The sequence below is a fragment of the Cottoperca gobio genome, chromosome 17 (assembly GCF_900634415.1).
Source record: "Cottoperca gobio chromosome 17, fCotGob3.1, whole genome shotgun sequence".
Classification (NCBI taxonomy): Eukaryota; Metazoa; Chordata; class Actinopteri; order Perciformes; family Bovichtidae; genus Cottoperca; species Cottoperca gobio.
The window spans coordinates 9,565,219-9,593,139 of NC_041371.1; the positions used below are offsets into that span (position 1 = coordinate 9,565,219).

Sequence of the window (27,921 nt, forward strand, 5' to 3'; positions counted from 1 at the left end):
AGACATTAGCCTGAAGCAATCCAGGGGTAAATAGTGTGCACAAAAGGATGTTGTGTGCACACTATCCACTGGCTTTCTAAAGAACCCTGGGGAAACACTGTTTTCAATTTGGAATCTTAACTCAATCACATTTAGTACTCGCAGAAAATAGATTTTTGTTTCATCAAGTGTCATACTAATGGAACACAACACTAGGGCCTGTTCCACGTAGACTTTAAAAGTTCAAATGTTTCTGTACAAAGAATATTAGTCTAAATCGTAATACATTTAAAAAAAAAATGTACATAAAGAACTGAGATAGTAGATAATAACGGTCATATAATTCTTGGAAGATCACACAGGCTGTTGATTTTCTCAAGGTCGATGCTTTTGGACCGCTCCTCAAAAGATCCGGTAGCCCTCTCTTTCGTGTGTGTGTGTGTGTGTGTGTCTGCTTGATAGAGATGCTGTTGTTTTGTTGATACGCTGGATGCCTCTCCTACTCGTGGGGACAGAAGGGGGCAGTGTGAACACAACAACCTTAGAAGGACATAATTGACTGCAGCACGGTCCAGTCTAGTGTCTTAACATGGCCGTAGCGTTTCCTCTCAAATAAGGATTATTATTACTCAGCCAACTGGAACATTAGAAACCATTTTGGTCAAAAAGCATTATGAAGTGTTCACACTTTTATACGTGTTGTCTCTTTTATCTATAACATTTGAGTTCAGAGTTTTCTGAAAGTTTTCTTCTGTGGAATGTAAACCTACTGTATAACATTATACATACACAACAGCCTGTGTAATGGCATTAATGCAGAGTCTCATATTGACTATTCGCACCGTGCCACTACATCTCCAAAAGCACCTTGAAGAGAAAAATGTTCAGTCCGTGTCATATTCCTTATGGACTATATGGCAATATCTCAAATGGAAGTGCCTCCCTAACACATTTATCTCCTCTCTTTGCATCTAATCAATCCCCTCAATATATGAAAGTGAGCCGCAACTACATGTCATCACATTTATCTGCAGGCGTGGCTCAAAGTGCCCACACCTAAAAGAAGGTGGACTGTGGAAATACTGATGGAGCCACTTGACAGCTGAGATGTATTTTCATCTATGTTAGATGTTTTTTTCGGGGTTTTTTTTTGTATGATGAGGATAGAATGAACAGCACAAGCCTCTCTGTGGTGTTTTTTGTTGTTGTTGTTGTTGTAGTTTTGTATAAAGGCAGATTTTGCTAGAGACATGTTGGGAAAATCTGATTTACAGGCAGCATGATTCTCAATTTCAGCCCGGCGCCACCATGCAGACGATGGGCTCGTTTCGTTTGGATTCACTCCAGTGATCACTTCTGATCGCTGAAGTGAAGCCAAGTGAATCAGAGCAACGTCCTGTCTTCTCAAGCTAACCAAAAATTCTGTTTTGAGATCTTTTTAAAAAATCAGGGAAAAAATGGAGGTGTCCACTCAAGCCGTCCTGTCTTTGTTCATGAGTAAGTGGAGAGTTGAGCTGATGGAGTCAAGGAAAGAATGTGAGTGGAGAGAGGTGCTACTGTGTCTAAAATATCAATGAGGGAGATGCTGCCAAGTTTTGGAGCACACAAGAGGGAGTAGGTCTTCTGTTAACATAAAATAGACCAGACAGCTCTGGACTGCTTCATATATTAGCTCTTAATAGCCTTTATCTTATGGAGACTATTTAGTTTTGACTAAACAATTAAAAACATTGTCTACTGTTCATTCCCTTCAGTATTCATACAGTACAGTAGGTTATTAGGGAGTGTGTTCCTTTAAAGTTTTGGTAACTACAGCATCTGTCATTCAGTCATACTTTGCAGCTTAACAATACACTGGAACAGTGTGTTTGCCCAGGTGAGTCTTTAATGTGGAACTGGGAAGAAAACATGCCAAGCAAATTCATCAGTATAACAATACATGTTCCTTGTGTTGCCACACTCATTTGATTTCAAAGATATTTATCTTAACAGGATAATAATTTGTGAAAGTCTCTGACATTTGTGGCTAGCTAGCATGATAATAAATCCATGGCTTGGAACATTTTTTAGTTAATTAGAGTCAATCAATCCAAACTTTGCTCACTTACCGGTGTGAAACCGGAGTATAATGAGCAGAAATCAGCATGGTGATTGGAAAACACAAATTACAGCTGTTAAAGAGAAACTCATCCACTTTTCTTCTGTTGATGCCAATGCCTGCTGCGAGGATTTAAAATTAGCATGGCATCCCTTTAATGGATGTTAGGAGAATGTGCTCCTCTATAATTAAAAAAAAAACCTGTTAATATCCTCGTGGGCTAAAATAACAAGGCTTCTTATGATTATATGACACCTCTTACAAAGGACATATTGGTCAGTTGTCTAAATGTATTTAATTGTGTTTTATCATGAGACTAGTGTGTGTTTCTATTTGAAAAATATCCACCTAAATGACCCAACACTGCTCACATACAGTAGATGCTACTCATGTGATATATTAGTTATGTTGTTTTCCCGTTAATATATATTATGACCAAATGAAGTAACGCTACATAATGGTGTGTGACCATAGCAGCGAGGTGGTCAGCACTGCTGCTTAAGTAAGATCACGTGGCATATTAATTAACTTCCCTGATATATATACGGGACAGTCTTTGCCGTTAAAGGCTGTGCGTACCTCTATGGATAGGGCTACATTCACATTATTCTTGACATATTCCATGCACCTTACATTCATGGTGTAATGATGTGGGTAATAACTTGGGGATGTTAACAGACCTTTATCTGATCTAGGTTCTCTGACGGCAGTATGATTATGACCCGAGTGCTAGTGGCCACGATGTATGTGACCTCAGCGCTGGATGTAATTTCCTCTCAAGGGCTCTTGGAAAAGGGAGAGCTTATGTTGTTGAGCTCATGTCGTCGGGGCTGGTAACAGCAGCTTGCCATTGTATTAATTATTGTCAGGGAATCCAAGGGGTGTAGATAATACAGAATGCACTGGTTGGTCCCATTTGTTTCACTTGTCAGTGGAGTGAATAATTGGGAGTGCTGACCATATTAGACACAGAGAATTTCTAAACATACGACTCAAAACAGTTGCAACACAAAAGTATGGCTTGGAAATGAAAAAGCTTAATGTCTGAGAATTTTCACAAATCACTATGGAATAATTTGCTGGGTTTCTGTTGCCAAAGGAATTTACATAAGTTTATCTCTGACAACAGTTATTCAGATTCACAGTGAAACATACAGTTTAGAATATTATGCTTAATTAGAGAAGCCTTTCTTTATGATTGTATTTCACATTTTATTTTCTGAACACAGATTAATACATAGCACTTCAGCATTGCATTTCAACTTTAAAGCTTGCAGCTTCTCAGGTAAGTGTCAGATGTGTTGCGCCCCAACTTCTTTCTTTAAAGGCTTGAGAACATTGATACCGTTTCAGTAGAATGGGGGGTTGCTAATACAATGGGGCTCATCTTGCAATTCTCCCAAGGAATAACTATCAGTCCTGCTACAGCAGCTTCAGCGTCCCTAGGTGACCGCGCCACTGAGCCCGTGCTCGCTCCATCGCACCCCACTCCACGCCTGCTGCCACCCTGAAGGTAGATGCATCACGCTGGGGAGACTGTGCAACAGCAGCCCCCTCTCCCACCAGCCCCTAAACCTCCTCCACAGCACAGCGGCCTCCTACGGCCGCAACACATCTCCGGGTCGCCACTAAAGCCCTGGTCCCTACAGCCCACAATCTCCCCTTAGGTGAGTCTCCATGCCACCTCCATGTCTCCTCCCACCTGAACTGCACAACTGGTATCCTTTCTGTCATTTGAGAAATGCCACACAAACACATACTGTACACACACACACACACACGCTCCTGTGCTCACTCTGAAGGGGACACCGCCTGTTCCTTTCTGCTCACCTCCCGGCTGCCGGCTGACTCTCTGAGCCGTGTCTGTGGTGGCTACGCCATGTGTGGGGATCTAGGGGTTTAAAACAGCAGGCCTCCCATACTCCCTGAATGGCAAATATAAGTGCTTCCAATTTATTACACTATGGACTTTTTATGAATCATCTCTGACTAACTTTGATCTGAGATGACAAGCACGCGCTAATCAGTCCCAGTATCAAAATATATGTAAAAACTAATTTTTTTTAATCAAGTAAACACAGATCTGTTTATAATATTCAAATTCATCACGAAGAACTAACGCTGCCGCTAGAAATGTGGCACTTTAACTGACCCTTTCACTTTCGCCTCACCTCTATAGATTAAACTAATGCTTCAGGTGAACTCATTTGTTCCATTGGTGTCGAAGCTTCTCTTGGGAGATGACAAACTGGTACAACCTCTGCCACAGACGGTTAAAGTTACAAGTTACAGGTTACTGGGACTCTGAAACAGTGACTCCCAATCAAAACCTCTTCAAATACTGTATAGTAACTGTTTCCGTATCTAAAGCAGTGATATCACATTATAATATAATTTCACACATAACTGTGAACTCCTCTAAGATCATATAAGACGCAGGGAGATGGATGTGGAATCAAAGGAAACCCTGCTTGTGTTTAGAAATATAGTTAACTAGAATTGAGGCTGGGGGTCTTTAATATAAATGTAACTGCTGAAAGCTTTGTAATTCGGTATTACTGTCACCTGCAGTTTGCATTAATTGTGTCTCATCACAGTCTTTTTTAAAGAGGCTGGCTGCTGCATTGTCTGTTCCCCCCCCCCCCCCCCCCCCCCTCCCCTTTAAATGTATTTTTTTTTTTATCAGAAAACAACCTTTTCCGAACACATAAATTACAACTTTCACTTTATAGGTTGCCATACCACACCACACTTAGTTAACAAAATATTTTACAAACAAGATGATATCACCCTCTCCATGATATTAATATGATATGTTCTCTGATCTGTAAACAGCTGGTTATCTTGCTTTTCCACGATAAGAGAAAGTGCTGAGGATTTACGCTTGGTGAGCACATTTGGGCTGAATCTTTCACACGTCACAAATTGCAGATGGGAAGCAGTGATCTTGAACAGCCGATCACATTTCCGTGACCATCTGACACCTTCCATTTAGGAAAATAATACTTTCTATCTTAGCATACCCCTCTGCAGCAGCCAGCAAAAGGAATTATGCCTGGTAGACTTTTGCTATTCACAACTTTGGAGCTTCTCCTTTTGTTTTGTTTTCATTGCACTGATTAGATTAAAGGACATATATAAATATATATATATATACTGTATATATATATATATATATATATATATATATATATATATATATATATATATATAATCTGTTATTCCAGGCTACATATGTCTACAGTTTCTATTGTTTAGTTTTATACTTATGTGTTATAAACAATGAAAAATGGTGATATAATGTCTTAGACAGGAGGTAGTGTAGTAGCGGAGGGTTAAATAAGGTGCATAATGACCCTACACTACATAGATGTCATGTAACTGCTGTAATTTACTCTAAAAATATTCCCCTCTTGTGTTTCCATAATGTTTTAGAACAAATAGAAGTAAAGGCTTTTTTTACCCACAGAGGTAGATATAGTATCTGGAGTAATGTGACAGATAAATATGAGTCGGGTTAACTGGTACAGAGAGTTGTAAATCACTGTGGTGTGATTCTTTGTCTCAAAGGGTTTAATTAGTCTAGAAATTCTTCTCTTATCTGATGACCCCCCCCCCCCCTACACACACACACCCCCCCTTCCTCTGTACACTGCAACAACTTACAACCATAAACGCCCTGCAATCTGAAGACCAGGGGGCCTCAGGAGACTGAGTTGCTACAAAGAGCTGAAAGAGTTGGAAATGGTCATTTTATTGCGTTAGAATAGCTCGCTCGAGACTTGGGTAATGTAGTGCTAACTGAGTGCTAGTAAAGATAACAGTATGCGACACACAAGTGAAATACAGTGAACTAATACAGCGCAATGCTCTGCAGTGATAAGGGCTTTGAAAATGAGGCTACGCAATAATAGTCGTAAACGACAATACAAACTGCTTTCTCAGTGGCTACAAACCACTAATTAATACAACGGTAGTATATTTATGTTGCCGTGAGGATTATTATTTGAGATGCACACTCTAATCATTCATCTCGCAGAGTTCATGTAGAATGAATTTTCTCAGTACAACTACAAGTGGGGGATATGCTGGCTGCCTGCTTGTCAAATACTCAAACATCAAACAATATTCTATTATAAATGCTACCTATATGTGGCCTGTTATAGCTTGACGGTATCATGGTGTTGCTCTATTTCATAGTACATGAACAAACCCATTTATCCCTATCTGTCATTTCATAACTTGTGAAGTATCTGTCACTTCTGGTCCCATGGGAGTCCTGTATGTAAGTTTCTTTACTCTAATTGAGCTCTTTATTTAACTGACAGATTATTCTGTCCTAATAAGTCATTTCTAACAGTTTTTGCAAATATGTTATTTTATATATTTTGAACCTGCAACCCACTACTGATTAGGATTACCTACGATCTTAATTTAGATCATAAGATTAGTTTTTTTTCTTCCTAAAATCAGTGTAAAACATACAGAACTCAAGTTCCAGGCTGCACAGAACTGAATACTGTTTGTATACTAAGAAGTAAAGGAAGGTTGACTAAAGTGTTAAGACAGTAACTATATAATACAGGCCTGAAAGTACTTTGGGGCTTTTAGCTTAGCTTTTTGTGTGTGTGTGTGTGTGTGTCCTCTTTTCATGATCTTGTTTTAATGTATAAAGGTCAGTGTTGTAGGTGAAAGTGTGTAGGACTTCCACATGCAACACACTACTGTGCACTGATGAATGTTGCATTAGGTTTCAACCCTTTGTGTTTTCTGGCCTGCATCTCGACCTCAGGTTGTGGAACAGTGAACCGATCGGACAAAAGTAGACACGAAAACACTGTACGCTAAGTCGTGGTTTTATAACTTTACAGCACTTTTGGTAATATGTTGCGTTTCAGAGTGTGTGATGTGGCCTGATGCTTTTTTGACACGTATATATACATTTTAAAAAAGGGGGGGATTCTATATGCTTTAATTCAACATTGTAAACAATGTGTGGACATTAATGTGCATGTTGTATCTATGATGCAGATGCACAACTTGAGTTTGTGTAGAGCACCTTCTTTTTGAAGGACTAGCAGGAGCAGAATGAGATGAGGGGTTATTTTGGCGATGGAGATTAAGGCAGGGGCTTTTTGTCATTTGTGCGAGACAAGCCATTCATCCATCCAGTTCACAGCCAAAAAAAGGCTGGTCCCAGAAATTAGCAGTTTCAGCTCAGCAGCAAAGTCGTCGGGCTGTGAAGGCAGAGAGAAATTGACTAATTAGCAATGCGCACTAAAACTTGACGGTTCTCTCTATAACAGCGAGGGAAAGACTCGGTTTTTCTCCCCCTTTCTCTTTTCTTTCTTCCATAGATGTTTGAAATCGCAGTCATTTACGCTCGACAGTTTTTACAATAGCCTTGAGCCATAATTTTGCGAGTCTCTCCAGCATCCATACCCCTGCATGGTCTCTCTCCACCGGCCATGCACGACCGTTTCTCTCCCCAACCGTGGATTTCCTATTACTCTCGTTACGACTCACTGAGCCCCAGGCCCAAGGATAATGATGTGTTGTTTCTTGGTAGCATAATTTGTCACACGTATATTTCTTCTTCTTCTTCTCTTGCAGAAAGCACAGCTCCCTCTCACACACTCACACACTTCTTGTTAATTCAGAAGAACAAATGATCAACGTCAACAAATAACCTGAAATAGTGACTTTATGAGTTGGAATCAATGGTTATTTTGAGACACCACCGACCATAGACTTTAAAGGAAAGGACATTTCTTAAAAGGAGAACAAAGGAAAAATTCAAGTGAGAATATTGGGAACCTGAAGCTTACTTTCTTTTTTTGTCAAGAGCTGAAGTCAGGTAAGTTTGGCTCCTTCTCAGGCGAGCTGCTCACATCATTTAGTTGTGACAGGCGCTTTTAGTGAATCTGGCGACAACGTTACAGCACGCTTGTGTCAAGTTTACACACATTACGCACGTAGAAATAGCTTCTGTTGTGCCTAGGAAACAATAGATATGCATATTACGTGTAACTTTACCGAAAGCTGCATTTCAGCGAATATTTTTCGATACTCACGTCCGCTTAACTCAGGTAGGGCTTAAACATCGAAACGCAACCGTACTGCTGCTGACGGCTCGGAGACAAACTAATTGCTTTTTTTTGTATGACTCTGTAAATCTGTGCGATGTGTAATGTCCTCATTGTTGGGGGGTGTGCAGCAAAGATAGGAGAAGGGATAGGTGTTAGCTGAATGCTGCATGTTATCCGTCCACCGTGTCTCTCTTTTTTCTCTTATCCGACAACTTCAGCCGCGTTGCCGAGGGGGGAAGCGCTGCAGCAGCTCCGTATGCTCGTTTTGTTTTGACAGCGCCCTTCAAAACCTCAGCCTCCATTTAAATCATCTTTGAGTTTAAGAATGACAAAGAGTGGCACGCTGTGGGAACTACTGCGTTTTTGTTTGTTGCTTTACGACCAGAGCTCAAAGTTGAAAGCGACCGAAGCCGTATTGGATGTAGATTCTCGCCGGCTGGCATGGCATGATGGCTCTTTCTCCCCCCCCCCTCCCCACCCCCCCGCTGGATGGACGGGAGATATGTGCAATAACTTACTCTAGAAATCGTTTTCTGTTGTAATAGTTGACTGTTAACATCTATAGGCTGCGTGTGTTGTGCAAAAAAAAAAAAAAAAATACATGACCTGAGGTAAATGGCTTGCATGGTTTATTTGTTGCCTAGGTGGCGTTCACTGTCAGGAAGTCATGTCCAGATCGGGTGATAGAACATCCACCTTTGACCCAACACACAGTGACACCCTGCTGCACGGGCTCAACCTCTTATGGAGAAAACAGCTTTTCTGTGATGTGACTCTCACTGCCCAGGGACAGCAGTTCCACTGCCACAAAGCTGTGCTGGCATCCTGCTCCCAGTATTTCAGATCCCTCTTCTCTTCCCACAATGTTATCAACAATGAGGGGAGCAAAGGGGACCAGGGCAGCAGTGGGACCCCCTCATCCTCTCCTGATGACAAACTGGTGACCCCCAGGGCCAGGTCCATCAATAACCTGGTACTCCAGGGTTGCTCCTCCATTGGACTACGATTAGTGCTGGAGTACCTGTACACTGCCAACGTGACTCTTTCCCTGGACACGGTGGAAGAGGTGCTGTCAGTCAGCAAGATCCTCAACATCCCCCAGATTACCAAACTCAGCGTGCAGTTCCTCAACGACCAGATCTCTGTGCAGAACTACAAGCAGATCTGCAAGATCGCTGCACTCCATGGACTGGATGAGACCAAGAAGCTGGCCAACAAGTACCTGGTGGAGGATGTGCTGCTGCTGAACTTTGAGGAGATGTGTGCCATGCTAGATGCTCTGCCACCCCCGGTGGAGTCAGAGCTGGCTCTATTCCAGATGTCAGTCCTCTGGCTGGAGCATGACCGGGAGACTCGCATGCACTATGCGCCGGACCTTATGAAGAGGCTGCGCTTCGCCCTCATACCTGCTCCAGAGCTGGTGGAGAGGGTGCAGTCTGTTGACTTCATGAGGACTGACCCTGTGTGCCAAAAACTTCTCCTGGATGCCATGAACTACCACCTGATGCCCTTCAGGCAGCACTGCAGGCAGAGCACGGCCAGCAGGTGAGGATACAAAACATACAAAAGACACAAAAAGAGGAAAAAACACACACACACACACACACACACACACACACACACAGCAATGAGCTGTTACAGAGTAGACGTAAGGTGATTAAATGCCTCCAGCTTGTTAAATTTGAACAAATTGCCAACTCAAGAATTGCCCACTCGCTCAAGCACTGGTCGCACCGCCTGTGTAGTCTAGACCATGGAGGTGGTCGGTCAGAGATGTGAGGTCTGAGGCCCAGTTAAAGAGGATGTTGGGGACTTTTCCTGTAAAAAGACTGCTAGCTGTCTATGTCTATGATTTACTCTATGCTACACTGTATCCATAACTACAAGGTTACCTTATGTTATAGTGAAGAAAAAACAACTCTTTATTTCTTCACACATCTGTGTAATTGCTCTCTAATCAGTGTGGACAAGATGCCGCAAACTAGATGAAGGTTATGTGTTTGAAGTGTAGCAACTCTCAAGAATACAATTTGAAATGCTGTAATTTAATTGTTACCAGGATTACATGGTAATTATGTAACAATTATGGTATGAGTACAAGATATAGCGCAGCTATCGAGGATACAGTATACAAACATGAAATATACAGTCAGAGGGAATTCAATATATTATATTATTTCCCTATATACAGGTTAGATAAATGTGTCTCACTCACAAAATGACTTCCATGTTTGTCCTGATCAGCACTTTAAGGAGCTGGTAAGTAGGCAGGCGTTGTCAGTAAGATGATTGATTGATGGTGCTGTTGTCAGGTTTTGTTTACAGAGCTAACTGTACAGCCACAGCTGAAAAAAGGTAGTGATGACATCAGTGTCACAATTTCTTTTGAATTCACCGGACATACCTTTTTTAAAGAGCAGAAAATTAGAGCTGAATCACTGAGAAGCTCTAAACTTTCAAATCACATTTTGCACAAAGAATCTCAAAAGGAAATAATTGTACATGTGTCTACTCCTACATTATCCCAATAACATATATATTCCCACATATGGACCTGAGTGAGCAAAGAATCAGGAATCCTCATTATTAGTTTCACATGCCACTGTTTCTCTCCTCTCAATTAATCACCATTATCTATGTCCAGGGGCTCATTTGCATATGAATAACCCCAAAACACTTCCGAGTGGGCCAGTAGCAGAGAGAATGTACCGAGACGATTGTGATTTTGCCAAGCATAAAAAAAGTAAAATAATAAAAAAAAAGGGGGAACCTGACTGAATATAAAGGCCAGCTGCTCTTAATCTTTTTACTGCATATTGTGATTAATTGGTAGCGTTGTGTTCAATTCCATTAGGAGCTAGATAACGGTCATTAATGTACAGTAAAGTGTGTGGCTTCTGGGTTATATATCATATACAAACAGCAGGGAAAATCTCACAACTGGCTGAAAGATGTCACATGAATCATTGCAGCCAATGAAATCGAGACAATGTATAGGCAGGTTTATGTACTCAATTGCGCTTGTAGCCTCCAGCATGGCACCCTGCAGGATCATCTTCGTTTCACAGCTAATTGAAAAGATATCTTTAGAGTACAATAACCATTCAATAACACATCAAAAAGGATAAGTACGCTGTTGAGCAATCTATTGGTAATTATAATAAACCTGGCCACATATTGCCTGCTTTGTAGCTTCATGTTCAGCAGTTGTACCCAGACAAGAAGCAGGTATCAATCGAATGCTTGTATTTATCATTCGTTGACGATTTCATTCATACATTCAGCATTTCCACAGTGAAAAAATCAACGTAATTATGTAAATTGAGAAATTAAAGGTTCAGGTTGAGCCTTTTTTTAGTGTTTTTATTTTAAGGCTTAATACCTGTTTTGTTCTGTGTTTCCTAACACTTGTCCTCACACCCACACTTTTGACATTACAGAATCCGTTCCAATAAGAGAATGCTGTTACTGGTGGGTGGTTTGCCTCCTGGACCTGATCGTCTCCCCAGCAATTTGGTCCAGTACTATGACGACGAGAAAAAGACATGGAAGATCCTCACAAGTGAGTAGCAAAAGGGCTCTGCTGCTTTCTTTCTTTCTTTTTCTTTTTTTCACCTGAGGCATCTTGTGTTAGTGGCTTTTTATGATGAGAAAAAGTTGTTCCTATGGATGACTTTAACACAGGTTAATTTCCATGGAAAATGAGGGGAAGGAGTTCCCTAAATCCTTTAGGTAATAATGTATCACTATCACTTTTAATATAAGTTTTTAATCAGAGCGTGACTTCACAGCACTGTGGAGAGCTTCATGCCCGGTTTGCCTTGTTTTTGCTGAAATATGCTGGCATGATGCATGATGAGATTTACTTGAATCTAATGATCTATTGTAGCAGAGAGAGAGAGAGTGAGAGAGAGTGAGAGAGAGTGAGAGAGAGTGAGAGAGAGTGAGTGAGAGAGAGAGAGAGTGAGAGAGAAAGAGAGAGAGAGAGAGAGAGAGAGAAAATAATGAATGACATCTTTCAAAAGCTTTTACATGTAGCTTAATTATTCACTCACATTGATCAATGATGAGGTTGAATTACCCCATACATACTAAAAACGCAGCCTGTTGACCTGGTGTCACTATTGATATTAGGTTTATGTAAGGAGAGTTTAATACCAAAGAGACAGATGGGGTTAGAGTAACACAGCAGCTGTTATGTTGAGACAAAGATCAGCAAGCAAATGTATGATTTTCATTGACTAAATAGCAAAAATAAAAGATATAAAGACATATCCTATAACCTGGAGGAATTTATACCACGGTACAGTTTATGATATTGATTTCATGATATCAAATTGAAAGCAAGTTGTCATAATTCCCCCAAAGAATCTATATATATATATATAAGTATTATCTCTAGAGAAGATATTTGAAGACTTCCTGCAACACTCACTTCTGTAATGTGTACTATGCTCTTCTTCTCTCTCTGTCTTCCCTGACCTTTTATGGCTCGCCACTATATTGTTGTCATATTGCAAAGGTCAAACGAGAGCTAATGGGAAACCATATTTGTCCTTTGCATCATCATTGCCAGATATATTGAGTTTTTGTCCTTTTGTTTTGGTTGGAGCCATATCTCCGCCGTGTCTCTTCATTCGTACATATTAGCCATAGGTCTGTTTTCTGTCAGCTCGGTACTGTGCAGTTTATATTCTCAATTTATGGCCCGAGTGTTCAATGAATCTGTATATCTATATCTCTTAAATTCAGAGAAAGTTTCCGGCCATAGTTTCTTCCTCTAAACAAATCGTAGCATTTTCTTTTGGGCAGTAATTTGTTATTTTAGCTCATGTTTGGCTAAATCTGTCAGGGTGCATATTCTTTTACTAAAAAGGGAGCCCTGCGTGCACAACAACAGCCTGCAGCTCACTGGTGTTTGTATTGTCATTTTCTCATTTAACTCACACTCCTGGGTATAGACTGCAACAAGCAAAAGGTCACTAGGGATTTCCATCACTCTAAACTAAAAAGTTAACACTCAAATGGTCCGTGGCCAAGTGGAAGGACAAAACTGCAAAATCATCCCCTTAACACATCAGTGACCATCTTATGTACCCTCCACACAATGGATGTGGAATAGAAGATTATTAACATTCAATCATAACTTTTCAATGAGGCGAAACCTGAGAAGGACAGCCTTTGATTAAGACATTCATCAACACAATTTGGGGAAAGAATCTGATCCCTCTCGTTTGTGTCACATATATCTACTGCTCGGTGATTCCAGTGTAAAGTTTGCCATCTAGTGTACCCACAGCAGCGTGGACGAACACAAGACAAAGGCAGGCGCAGGCTCAGCCACGATGCTGGACTATTCTCTTCTTCTTCGTCTTCGTTTAAACCAACCTGATATTAAAAATCTCCCTATTGCAAATGGACCTCATCTACGCAGCATGGCCTAGAACAAAGGAATTGAGCTCAGTGGGATACAATTGTAATGATGTTAAAGGCACGTCAGAGCTCGAGCAGCAGTGGTGCATTAGCTGTGGAGTCATTCAACCAACCCCGACTGTGCCTCTATGCAGAGGTTTCTGACTCCCTCTAGTGAGCCCTACAGCTCACTGTAGACTGGAGTGATGGCGTCCATCTCGTAGAGGACGTGTTCATCCTGCCCTCCTATGGCTGTTCACCCCTGGGGTTAGTGGAAGATTTAGGGGACGCATAGGTAGATTAATTTCCCACTCTCTCTCAGGTGATAACTCTCAGTGAAGTATTACATATTATACAAAGGGGAAGATTATTCCTATGTTTTATTATTTTCACAAGACTATTGCAGTGCTCTCAATTATTATTATAGCCTGCGACTTATCCCACTGTTCACCTGTATCTGAGACACCTGTAGAGGCAGGCAAATGTCCCAAATCCTCCCACAGCGCTCCTCATACTGCAGCCTGTGACATACTGTAAAGCAATAATCTTCTTTTCACATGGGTACAAGATGATTTTTAGTACGAGTACAAGTCGCTAGACATCAAATAAAAAGCCGCCCATCCATGTCCTATATACTGCTGACTGAATGATATTGTAAATAGCATGTAAGGGAATTTGGCAGTCATATGGCACTCGTCTTTGAGGTGCACTGGAGGCAGGCAACCTAATCCCCTCGTTTCAAGATAAAGCTGTGTTTAGTGTATGTAGTATTAGTTCCTATCTGAGACTCCCCTCCCATAGAGGACCGGCACATGTCAGACAGCCAGAGTGAGATTGCAGGGAGAGGCCAATTGGAAAGAAATGAGATTCAAGGCTGTCTAATTTTGCAGCAACTGTGATCCATCAGGCGGTGGGGAGGTGACAGTGGAAATGACTGATGGAGACAGACAGGTGGGCTTTAACATTTCACTGATTTGTGCTCAAAAAGCACCGGGCCTGAGATTTATTGAGTGAACACGATCATGTTCATTATGACTGTCACCTAAGACCATTTCTCTACATCTCAATGGGGTCACTTCAGTAAAAGAAGATGGAGGAGAGGAGGGGAGCACGAAAACATACATAAGGGAAGATCCTCCACGAGGGGTCCTTCTGCAGCTTGTAGCCGTTTATGCTAACTTGTATGAGTGTGATATATTAAAGATCATATACTCAATGTATTACTAGATGAATAGCTGCTGTGGGATATTTAATGCTAGATGAAGAGAAAAGGAAAGCTATCGCACTGTGAGGTTCAGTCCGACCAGTACTTACTGGCGGGTGACCACAGAAGCGTATTGACCTTAACAGATAGGTAGGCAGGTGGGTCGGTAGATATTATCGCAACAAACAGTAGACTGTTTGCTCTGCCTCGTACTTTGATTAGTTCCAGTTTAAGAGTCAACTGGCTTGATTCCCCACAAGAAATCACTTCCTGTAGATGGATGAATGGAGGCAAAAAGCAATGAGAAGGGGGAAATAAATCCTATAATATTCACTCACTCACACTGAGGATGGTGAAATAGACGTCTGCCTGTGTCGCCGTAAGCGAGCAGGTCGGTCTGTGGTGATGACTACATCGCAATCTTGACCTGTGTGCCATGAGCGCTCCATGTCAAATAATAGGGCACTCGGCGTGACGAAATAAAACGACTCACTTAATAGGGAAGACTGATGGTACAAATATTTCTCATTAAAAAGTTAAGATGGATGATCTTTTAATAAGAACCTGATTTCATTGTGACTGACGTTTATTATCCGACCCAGCAGACCTACAGTATACCAATTAGGTTCAACCAGAGCCAGTCTGTTGAGCTTTGTTTAATCATGGGTCAATGTAGTTTTACACTGGCATGTAAGTATTATCGTAATTCATTTAAGAATACAATGGATTTATACAACTATTTTTAGGATTATGTTTGATGGCAGGTGTACATACATTTAATTAAGTACATTTGAGTAAAATACTGTGTTGATTAGTAGTATAATGCTGCATCATATCATATCAGCATATCATGTGTTTTTATATGGAGATAGTAACTATAAGTGGAGTAGAAGTATACAGTTGCATGAAATGGAAATACTCAAGTAAAGTGCAAAGTATTTGAAAATAATACTTATAGTTAATAGTTAAATGTGCCTGGTCATTTTGTTAAGAATCTAACTAACGTACAGGATTGTATGTTCTGTGTTGCACTACTGGAGATGTAATGGATGGGTGACACAATAAACTGTGGCGTTACTCATTTAATGGCGTAAAGAAAGTAGTAAATTGTTTTTGTTGTCGGTTTAGAAAAACAATGTTATCAGCAAACTATTTATTTTGAACCGCCACTTATTGTGTTTGTGAGAATCTGTAATTGTAAATTAGGATAAAGCTGTGGAATTACAACTTTGCTCATGGGGGTACCTGCTTCATTTAAATCAAGTATTATTTATCCGGTATGTTTATGAGACTTTATTTCAGCACCAGGGGTAAGCGTTAGGGTTTTCCCATAAATATATAGTGTGTTTTACATGCATGCTTTTTCAGTGATTGATGGCTTTTTTATGTCTGTGTCTCGTCTAGTAATGCCTTACAACAGCGCCCATCACTGCGTGGTGGAGGTGGAGAACTTCATTCTGCTGCTGGGCGGAGAGGACCAGTGGAACCCCAACGGTACAGTCACACCACGGACTGAACGTCTTGCTTTCCAGTGATTTCACACAGCAAATTTGTCAATGTTTACTTCATTTAGAGAGCGCGCTGAGCCAGAGTTTATGCAAGTTCAATCCCATCAGAGTTGATGTAACACTTTCAGATAGTTTTAAACACTCATCCTAGAGCCAGTTCATCTCTTGAGTGCACAAACAACACTCCACTCAACACTTGTCAATAATTGGCATAGAAGAATAACTGTTGTTAACAGTAAAATATATTTATGGTGTGGAAGTGTTAAGAGTGCTTTTTGCGAAATGGCTGTAACGCACGGAAATTGTAAAAAAAAAAAAAACTGTAAATGATCAACGAATCTGATACTGTCCTTTTGTTCTCAGTCCACCAAGTGCCATAACCAGTGCTCTGAGAGAGAACATCAACACTACCAATACACATCATTATAGAGATAATTTAAGATGTTTCCAACAGATTATCCTGATCACTCTATGATTACAAAAAACAAAGACTTCCGTCAACACTTGTTAACTCTACTGACGGTGAAAAGCAGCACCTATTAACACTGAAGATCATGTGTGGGTGGTGATTTTCAGATAATATGTTTATATTGAATGAAGACACAGTTGTGCATTTCAATTGGTACTGTGTATAGCAAAGATTTTTTGGCAATGAGTTAACCAATTAAAACACAGCTCACTCAAATAAGTCTTTTGAGTAATCAGTGTCATTGATCTTGATTTCTATCTGTTTTTGCAGGAAAGCACAGCACTCATTTTGTCAGCCGCTATGATCCCAGATTCAACAGTTGGATACAGTTGCCTCCCATGCAAGAGAGGTAAGTCTGGTAACACTTAATTTATGGTTGCCATAAGGAGTTATAGGTACAGTAACAGGATTTTCAGAACTGCACAAACATTATTGTAATAAGTCCCATTTAAAGAAAAACAAACAATATTTTCATTCTTTGATGTTTAATAGGTTTCCATACAAACATTGTATATCGCTCTCTTATTACTCTAAATGTATTGTCTTAAGAATTTACAATATTAATTCAAATGTATTATGCAAAAGTAAGTACACACATTATTCTTGCATAAAAAGAAGTGCTTGCAGCTGTTCAGCACGACCACCAGCACAGTTAAGATACGTGTAATGTGGAAGGTGATTTCCTACCTTACACGCAATCCTACAATAATTCTTGTCGTTGCTGGTTTAATGATGTTGTCTGGTTGACACTTCCTTCCTCAGGAGAGCCAGTTTCTTTGCCTGCTGCATGGATAAGCACCTGTACGTGATTGGTGGTAGGAACGAGAGCGGCTACCTCTCCAGCGTGGAGTCCTACAACCTGGAGACTAACGAGTGGAACTACTTATCGTCTCTGCCGCAGCCTCTGGCCGCCCATGCGGGATCAGTGCACAACGGCAAGATCTACATATCAGGTCAGGAGAGACACACTTATTAACTTCTTTTGACATTATTGCATTTGAAAAACATAAATATATCCTTTAAAACGTTATTTTATGATAAGAATATAGCACAACAATATCAACCAGTAAGCTTTATTATCACAGCTGAACATGTATCATATTAAAACAACAGTGACCACAACTATGAACACATACACAGAACAGAGTAATGCAATAGTGGAATGTAACTAAGTACATTTACTCAGTGGGGGAAGAAGTACTCAGATCGTACTACAAGTAAAAGTCATGCATTCAAAAACCTCACTCGAGTAAAAGTATGAAAGTATTCTACGCAAAAGGGAGTTTAAGTAGGAAAAGTAATTGTGCAGTAAAATGTTCCCTGTCAGTGTTTTACTGTTACATGTGATGTTTTTGGAATATTAATATCACTGCTGCATTAGTGTTGTTGCATTTTACTTCTGTAGATGTTTACGGTTGTGCTAATTTTGACTGTTTATATACTGTTGGGTAGTTTAATCTACAGCAATGCACCATACTCTATAAGATCACCATATGTTTGTAGGGTCGCTGTCCTGTGAGAACCACTTATCTCTAAAAAAAAGTACATTTGTCATGAGCTCACGAAAACAGCTTTCAGCTTTTTGACGATGCATTTTCCAGCTGACCTAAGAGGGTTTTTAAACACAATTACACTTCTATACAATTAATCCTTCAGTCTTTCAGATGAATTGACTGAACAGGAAGGACCTGAAAAATAACTAGTTACTAAAGCTGCCAGGCGAATGTATTGGAGTAAAAAAAGTAGCATTAAAAGAAAATACTCAGATTTATAATACAGTGCTTGAGTTACACTCCACCTCTGCATTACTACGTGAGCTCCTTTTTAGTATTTAAACTTCTATTCCACTACAGTTAAGGGGGAAATATTGTACTTTTTACACTGTTACATTTGTTTGACAGCTATAGTTATGAGTTACTTTGCACGTTAAGATTTTTTTTTAATATGAAACAAGTGATCAGTTTAAAAAACATAATGCATTTTTATAGATTATATTACCCAAGAGTATACTAAGGAGCTAAATCAGCCTTCACCATGACCCTGTACAACATTAGTGTGCTGTTAACACACTAATGCTTCAGCATTTGTAATTAATTAACTTATTACAATTATGATAATTTAACACTAACGGGCCTCATTCTGCTCCATAATGAGCACTTATGTTTCATTTGTGCTTTTTCTTTTTTTGTCACCAGGCAAAGTTTCCTGTAAAGTACTCGAAGGTTAAAGGTGCCATAAAATGCCAAAATACAAATATTTAAAAAAACCAGCTCAATATCACTTCAATGTAATTCAATACAATACTTCTTCTGAAATCTATAACGATATCTTTTGTTTTAGTGACATTCAAATCTGTCAAATACTCATCACACCAACGCAGAGTGTCATAAACCAAAAAATCCTCCTCTTCCGAAAGCTGACTATCACTGAATCATCAGTGCATTTTATGACTATTGTTCTGTATTATGCACCACGCCAGTTATTAAAATATTAAAACTAAAAGAAAGGAACAAAGACACCAACCTTGAGCGTTTTGAATAGAGATGGTTGGAGAAGGCGCCATTGACTGTGACGCACTCCGGTCTATTAGTTAAAGAAATGAAAGAATTCTCGCCAGCAATAATATATTAAGATTAAAATAAAAGTTTCTCTGTAAGTATATGGAAAATATTAAAAGTAAAGAAAGAAATCTATAAATATTAATCATATGCCGAGTGATTTTATATTTAAACCCTGTTAATTATTAAGTTCTTTAAATGAGGATTATCACTGATGAGCATACACAGTTTGCCCTACAGTGTATTACATGAGCGGTCAGTGTGTCTTCTCACAGTATGAACTTCGACACAGTATTAAAAACATAGTTCTGTGTTGTAGGAGGAGTGCACAATGGAGAGTATGTGTCCTGGCTCTACTGTTATGACCCTATAATGGACGTGTGGGCGAGGAAACAGGATATGAACACAAAGCGTGCCATTCATGCTCTGGCTGGAATGAACGACCGCCTATATGCTATTGGTGGAAACCATTTGAAAGGTAAGCACTCGAGCGTTTCAGGAAATTAACAGAAAAAGAGGTCAAGATTTTCCCTTTTTTGTTAGGTTTTTTTTAAAAGAGAAAAGTGAAAGAGATGCTGCCATTATGAGAAGGCAGCAATGACCTTTTATTACGCTGTGAAAACTCTTTCACTCTTTAGCATTCAAGGTACAAAATGAAAAATACTGAACAAACAACTGACATCTGTATTTTATCAGCAAAAAAAAGAATGCTGGCATTTGAATGGGAATTAGGAAAAAAGCTGTAATTGATGTCTTTCTTTTGGAATACACTGTTAAACTAACTCATTTAAAGGACTATTAAATGCACATTACCAATGCATAAAAGCTCTGATCTGCCAGTTTCAAATGTAGCTCATGGAAACCTATGAGTCCGCCTGAGATCTGTCACAACTGTATCCACACTTTTATTTCTCTTCTTTGTTTTCTCAGGCTTTGCTAGTTGCTGCATGAGTGTGTTGCTTTGTGTATCTTTGGATGGGGTGTTGGATTGTGTGTTCTTAACTGTACATTCATTTTAATGTACACTGATCTAAAGTAAATTGACTTTACTCGAAATGAAATGTGCTATATTAATAAAAGGCCTTGCCTTCCGATTCTGGCAACGTTCAGGTACTTGAGGAAAAGCTTGTAGATTTAATCAAACCGGCGTCGGAGGCCCTGAGAGAAATAAGGAAAGAAAAACAGAGATTATTTCGACTGATCCAGAGTCTTGATGTTCCATCTTTTATTTCTCCTCTATTTACCTGCATATATAGTGATCATCATGTTGCTCTCAGTATATTGACTGAGCAACACGTTTAAAGTTAAACAGACATTGTGCATACTGTACAATGACGGGGCCTGTTTGCAGCGCATGATGGTGAACTTGAGTTCTCATCAACATTAAGTATTCATGGCTACATAATGCAACAGTCAAGTTAAATTAAACAAGGTAAGGTTGGGAGAAACGAAGCATGTTAAGGTTTATTAAGAGTGTAAATCTCAGCTGATATGCTTCATCAGGACTGTGTGGGTGTGGTTTGATTTACAGTGGCATGGTAACATAAACAACAAACTGTGACACAGAAATATGTGAGGTCACTTTTTTTTTTCTCCGGCCACTTAAACACCAGTAAGAAGAGCACAGAGAAAATGTTACACAAAGAAAATAACCAAAACATTGCTCCGAGTAAGAGGCTCATTACAACAACAACAAAAATTCAGGGCCTTTAAAGTCAAACAAGCAGTTTACTGTAACCTGGACCTACAATATTACCTGCACGGAAGTATTCTCATCAGATCCTTCTTTAAGATGTTGTTCTTCCTCTCTCACAGGTTTCTCCCATCTAGACGTAATGTTGGTGGAGTGTTACGACCCGAAAGCTGACCAGTGGAACATCCTGCAGACGCCCATCCTGGAGGGTCGCAGCGGCCCGGGCTGTGCTGTTTTGAATGACAGCATCTTCCTCATGGGGGGCTACAGCTGGAGCATGGTAAATTCTTACATATCAGATTTAGATTATTTGATTAAAGGATTACGTTGGCAAGTCTATATCATTTTGTTGTTATCAAAAAATCTCATGAACAGACCAAAACCAACAATGATTTGTTAGGAACTATTTTCAGCTGCGGATTAATACACATTTGGCGCACTAACGGATATTTCCGGCAGCAGTGTTGAGGGTCAAGGGGCAACAGGTTTTTAATAGTTTTTGGACAACAGTAAAGTTCTTTTGCACAGAGCAATAAGCTATGTCTGGCTTTGGCTACACGGGAACTACTTCTTAGTAGGATACATTCATTGTTGGTCTTTTCATGGAATTGATTTGACAAAAGAAAAATATAAAGAAATCACCAGACTTGATGTTTAAAGTTGTCCCTGCTGTTTTTGGCTTCATGCATTTATATAAAACTTGAGTTTTTTTTCCCATCCCACATTCCAAACGGGGTTAAGAGGAAATGACTTTGTCTTTATTTCTCAGGGGGCCTATAAGTCTTCTACCATCTGCTACAGCCCAGAGAAAGGATCATGGACAGAGTTGGAGGGAGAGGTGGCAGAGCCCTTAGCCGGCCCCGCCTGCTCCACCATCATACTGCCCGCCTGCCTTCCCTTTAACAAATGACAACTAATCAAACCGAGGGGGGGTAAGGATTCGGAGCAGTGGAGTGAATGGGGGGAGGACCATCAATAAGCAAAACAGTCGTCAACAATTTTGTGACAAACCCTCCGGTCAGACGACAGGGGGTGTGTATAAATTATTTTTTTACAGGTTTGACCAGAGCACTTTCGTTATTCCCTACTGAAGGTTTAAAAAAAAAAAGGAAAAAAAGAATAATAATTGTGTAACTCATGTATTTAAAATCATCTGTGTTCTGAGAAATGGTCAGTTTCATATTTGATTTGATTTAAACTGGTAGTAAGTGTTTTTGGCTTCTCTTCTATAGCACGCATAGTGTTGAACTGAATTATAGCTTTCAAATCCATTGTATCTTGTATTCAGTAGAGGCATAATTCCATCAAAATGCAGTGTTGTTTCATGGACTGGGGAGAAACGTTGACCAGTTCCAAATAGTCATGGGGTTAAGTTAAACTAGGGCTGGGTGAGTTACAGTAACCCATGGAGATCAAAGTGTATAAATATTCTTCTTTACTTATGTTATAACTCACTTTTCTCTGGCTGGATTGTGCACTTATCATTATGCAACTGTTTTGTTGTCTTTCTCTAAAAATAACCACATTTACCTGTGCAAAATGGGGACATTTCCAGAAACATTTCCTATCTGCAGTCATTATTGAACTGACATGATATGAAAAAAGAAATCATTGTAACTAGACCTGCAAGCAGGCACACCGGGTCCAAACACAATCAGGATGACACTGTAAAAAAACAAACACATTTACACAAAGATCTTTATGAGGATGTGTCCATATCACCCAGCCCTAATTTACGACTAATTATCTTAATAATTTACACCCAGACTGAAGTCGTGTTTCTGTATAACTTGACAGAAAAAATAATCTTGCCAAATGTTTTCTGCAAGCAAAACAATTGAAGGTTTAACATTGATTCTTAATATTCATGCGACGCACTAACGTTCACATTAATTATACAATGACGGTACAATCAAATTGTAATTGCTAGCCAATGTATTTATGGGTGGCATGTTTGGGAAAACAGATGGAGAGGACATTGGGTGTGTTCACCTTTACAAGTTAATGCTAACAGGCCTGTTTATGAGGCCACGTAGTATTTACATTGATGGGATTTTAATCTTTAATGTATGAAAAACAAACAAGCATACAATGGTCCTTAATGCACTAATAGTGAACTTTTAATTCAGCAAACAAAGTTCACTAAAATGTAAATTAATTAATGTGCTGTGTTTCAAAAAAGTGGAAAAAAAAGTGATGAAAATGATTAAATGAATCTAAGTCCAGTCTAGTCTACGTTATTAGGTTCAAAAAGTTGACTCTAAATATCGATGCAGTACCTGTTGACTTCTGTAAAGATTTGTTGATTTCATTCTTGTACATAATCGCTTGCAGTGAAACATTTTTGTGCACTCAACCTTGGATTTATTCTCAAATCCTGTTATGTCCTTTGCATTTTAGAATATGAAAATAAATTGACTCTTGATGATTAAAATAAACGTTTCAGTTCTTTGTCATTTTAGACAGAAAATGCTTAATTAAAATGTATTGTGAACTAGATGTCGGATTAAGGTCTCAAAATAAAGGGGGTTTCTTGAGATTATTAAGCATATTTTAATGTAAAGTTAAAGTTTGCCCTTGTCATACATACACTGTGCTAAAACAGACTTTAAGAGTTCGCCAAAGTTATATTTTGAGATGAGCTTTTGACAGGAAAACATATTTCTACCATCAATTCTTGTATTTTTCTTGGACTAGTTTTCTGCTTCAAAATGTAAATGAAACAACCCAAAGACACAAAATCATTCTTTGGTTGAACTGTTCACCACTCACGTAAGAATTGCCTTAATTATAAGGAGTCGTGAACTAAAAGTTTGAAGAGGAACTTCAAGATCTGTGAAAGAACTCAACTTTGACAGAATAAAGCTAAATGCTAAGTGTTCACAACTAATGAAGACATTTAAAATGTTTTTCCCTTTCTGCTCGCTTATTACTTAGAAACTAGAGCTCGCTTTCAATACTTATCTTAAGACTCTTGTGTCTTGTTATGTCAGAGAGATTTTATTTAACTTGCAGTTCCTAATAAAGACTTATTTCCGTACTCTGAGCCTACAAAAGGTTAGATTATCAATACATCTGAGTTTAGGATTAAAAGAAAACACAGCATTACAACAAGCAGAAGTCTGTACAATGTGAACCAGCAAGCATACAAAGCAAACCTGATGTTTATCCTCAGGCCGGCCTCTCCAGACCAGATTTGATTTGCCAACCATTTACTACCAACTGTCTCAAGCACCAAACAGCATGCTCATCCTCCCACACACACACACACACACACACACAACACACACACCTGATGGTTTATTTCTCATGTCTTTTTTTCTTCTTCTTCGTTCAATGGCAGCCGTTTCTCTGCTTGGCGTCTCCACGTCATGCATCCACTTGGTCGTGTGCCTGCAGGATAAGACGGCAATTATTTCCTCACAGCGATGATTCTGCTAGATTACATAAATCCATATCTAATTCATACAATATTGCACTGGGACATTAGAAAATACTCAGTTTTTCTTTGTGTCACGAAACCCTCAGAGACATGTCTGACTACTACTGAGATACTGCAGTTTATAGAGATGTTTGAATAGATTAAGGAGGGAAATTTAAAGAACAATATAACTTTGATTAAGACACAGATTTGGAAAGATGTTCTAGGACAAAAATGAAGAGAAATACAGTTTTAACTTGAAGTCTTAATTTACCCTTCAGTGTTGGTGGTAGCAGATGGTTTCTGCAGCGCTCTGTCCCTCAGCTAGCACCTCTTCCTCAGTTTAGGGAATAACAGGATTTGGTTAAAATGAACACGTCTGACCTTTTAATTAAGTACATGGACCATAATGGCTCGGTTTTAATCACGGAAAACGTATTCTCTGTCCTTGACTCTAGTTTCATAATGTAGTACAGACACAGGACACATTTTCATGCCCTGGAAAGGGTTCAAAAAGTATATTTATAATAAGGATTTTGGAAGAAACCCTTACATTTCTTGAGCCTTTTTTTTTACAATGCTTATATATCAAGCTGAGAACGTTAGATTGTTTCTGACATAAAGCTTTGTACCATCTACACTGTAGTGATGCCAGCACTGCGTAGATTATACACAGTGCTGGCATTACTTTCTTTCCACAAAAAAAAATAGTTATAGTTTTCATTTATTCATCTGAGTTTACATTACAGGTCATTTAGCAGACGCTCCTATCCAGAGCGACTCACAGTGAACTAACTACAGGGACAGTCTCCCTGGAGCAGCTCAGGGTTAAGTGCCTTGCTCAGGGGCACAATGGTGGCAGCCCTGGTATTAAACTCACAACCATTTGGTGTTGTATTTGAAAGCCGTACCACTAGGCCATCACTACCCCAGTTTCAGCATTGTCTTATGTCAAGCTATTGTTCTGCACTTAAATGATTTCACCTATTTGAAGCTAATGTACTTGCAAGATTCTTGCTGTTTGGAGTTGTATCCTCGAGCTTGTTTGCACTTTTTGTAAGTCACTTTGGACAAAAGCATCAGCTAAATGAACTGTAATGCAATGTTATATGCTTTAATCGAACTTTACTTTACCTGCTTCAGCATCTTACTTTTAGCATTTTTGTTTTTTTACTACTTCTATGTCTTTTATACCTCCCAGTTCACTTCTTCTTCTAACTCTGAGACACACGTAATCCCCCTTCAGATTTGCTTTAAGGTATGTAAAACACTCTTAATATTTTGTTTACCATAGGTTTCCCAAAGAAAAGTAAAAAATGAACGAGAAATGATGGATCTAGCTTCGCCTCGCCCAACGCAGCTCGCGCTGTAAGCAGTGCGCAGCTCGCGCTGTAAGCAGTGCGCAGCATGGCGGCGCAGAGCTCCGCAACCGCGAGTTTCGGCGTCTGCTCTATTTTCTCCAATAGAGGAAACACCTGAGAGATTTAACCGTACATGTTTGACTCAGATGATGAATATGTTGTGCACTTGCAGAGGTATCAGAATGGTGAGTGTAGTTAACATCTTTAAATTAGTTTATGTTGTTTGTTAGCTTGTTAGCTTTTAACTGGCAGTGCAGCTTTACTGGTTGTTCAATAATATCTTGTGGGATTTTTGGTAGATAAAGAAGGAAGCTCCAGGGTCAGGTTTGTTTACATCCAAAACTTCATACTCTACCTTGTTTGCTGTCAAAAGTTTCAATATGCTAATGCTAGCTCATACTGTCTACTGACAGTCTCAGGTTTATTTGCCGCCTGTGTTGTGTCAAAGTGTTTCTCTGTTGACATGTGTGGACTTTTGATTATCAGACAGCAATTGGCTGTTTCATATTTGTGACGTAGCTAATCTAGTTTGCTGAGGGTACGTTTAGAGTAGTAGAGGAATTAAACTTTGCACTGATACAAGTCAGTATAGTCAAGGTCAGAGAAACACATCTTTGAGAGGAGGGGATTTTAAGAGATACTAACACTGTTAAAATACTGTAGTGACAACTAAATAAGCCCTATAAGGATATAGTCGTATACAGTTTTACCCAAATTGATTTTTTTTAGTTGTTATTTAAATATAACAACATATGTTTAACAAAAAGAAAAACATCTTAACTCATGGTCCACTGCTTTTGTTTTACCTCATCTTCAATTAGGCTACTGAAATGCAGTTTTTGTCCTCAAAGCAAAAAAAAAAAACGTCTTCTGCTTAAACTGGAAAACTACAGCATATGCTATTAATTCATACAGTGCATGCATCTTCTAAATTAGTATTTCAAGAAGAGATCATTTACATATTACATTACAAAGAAAACAATGAAATGCAACACATGTGCCACTTTGTGAGTGACTGAAGTCTGTTTCCCATCAATTACAGATATGACATCTTTGCTCATTTACATATTTATTCAAGTAAATTGTCTTTTAATGTTCTTATTTTCCTTAAAGAGGAAACCACTGAACAGGTGTGAAGTCCAAGGTTAATTTATTTACTTTATTCTATTGCTTTTAATTGTAGTATCACTTTATTTCATGGGTTTATAGATCCCTCATAATTTCTTAGGACATTTCCAAGTGATTTGGCTCTAATTCTTAATATTATCGGTAAAACAGAGTTAAACTGTTCCAATTGATTAATTCAAAACTAATGCTTAACTAAACATAGTTTTAGTCATAGCATTGTAGGTCAGAACATTAAAAAATGTGCAGTTTTTCTACAGATAAACCTTCAGTTCAACATATATGAATAATACTTTGAAAAATAATAAATAAATGACCCCAAAAAGTATTGTGCTGACCGTGCTGTTACACAAACAACTGAAGAAAAAGAAATAATATTAGGATGCAGGTGAAGGTAAAAATCTGTACTTTATACCTTTTTGTTGGCAAATGCCTTATTCACTGCACCTGCTGTCAGGTATGCGGCTTTAGTCCACCATCTAGTGGTAAATATATCTGAGTCAACGCAATTGTCCGCACACCAGACCCCCGTTTCAAATCAGCAGACCTGTTGCATTTACCTCCTTTCACCAAAAAAATCCTCATCTGATTTCCGGACAGGTAAATCGCTTCAACTGTGCACATTTCAATTAACTCTTTAAAGGAAGTTTGAAGACTCAGCCATTCACACTGACCCACATTAAGTGACTCGTATATCACCGCAGCTCAGCTAGTGAAGATGACTGGGATTATGTCCATGCCTCGCTCCTGTCACCATGCCTGTTTACGTTCATGTGAGCCACGCTCCTCTGGCTGCCAGCCACGCCGCGGTATTTATAGCCAAACAGTCGTAATCATCACTCAAGGAATCCTCGCGAAATCATCCTCAAACCTCTAAACTTGGAGTGAGAGCGGCTGAATTTTAGGATCCACCTGAACGGGGTTCTCTGTCTGACGATGAAGGAGCGCGTGTCACCTCAAGGTAAAGCTGTCAAATTCATTAATCATGTCATTACTTAATTGAT

General features: G+C 39.3%; 2 protein-coding genes and 1 long non-coding RNA gene across 4 annotated transcripts in view; 2 read left to right on the plus strand and 1 right to left on the minus strand.

Moving 5' to 3' along the window:
• Positions 1–7,878: 7,878 nt before the first annotated feature.
• Positions 7,879–23,431, plus strand: klhl14 (kelch-like family member 14). 2 transcript variants are annotated; one of them, XM_029453662.1, is made up of 9 exons: positions 7,879–7,934; positions 8,811–9,711; positions 11,607–11,728; positions 16,187–16,276; positions 17,030–17,108; positions 17,522–17,712; positions 19,637–19,795; positions 21,133–21,290; positions 21,780–23,431. In XM_029453662.1, the coding sequence occupies exons 2-9, from the start codon at positions 8,834–8,836 to the stop codon at positions 21,918–21,920; spliced, it is 1,818 nt and encodes a 605-aa protein (XP_029309522.1). In that variant the 5' UTR covers positions 7,879–7,934; positions 8,811–8,833; the 3' UTR covers positions 21,921–23,431. The 2 variants fall into 2 exon arrangements, with proteins under 2 accessions (XP_029309522.1, XP_029309521.1); XM_029453661.1 differs by lacking the exon at positions 7,879–7,934 and adding an exon at positions 8,039–8,166.
• LOC115022615 (uncharacterized) lies at positions 20,037–27,667 on the minus strand. The gene is made up of 4 exons (XR_003833926.1): positions 27,596–27,667; positions 24,303–24,403; positions 21,074–21,280; positions 20,037–20,475 (listed from the first exon to the last, which is right to left on the minus strand). It is a non-coding gene; the product is annotated as an uncharacterized LOC115022615 (long non-coding RNA).
• Positions 27,655–27,921, plus strand: part of cacna1eb (calcium channel, voltage-dependent, R type, alpha 1E subunit b) — a 52,774-nt gene continuing 52,507 nt past the window's right edge. The window contains 1 exon segment of the mRNA XM_029453660.1: positions 27,655–27,878. The gene's annotated coding sequence lies outside the window, so the exon portion shown is untranslated.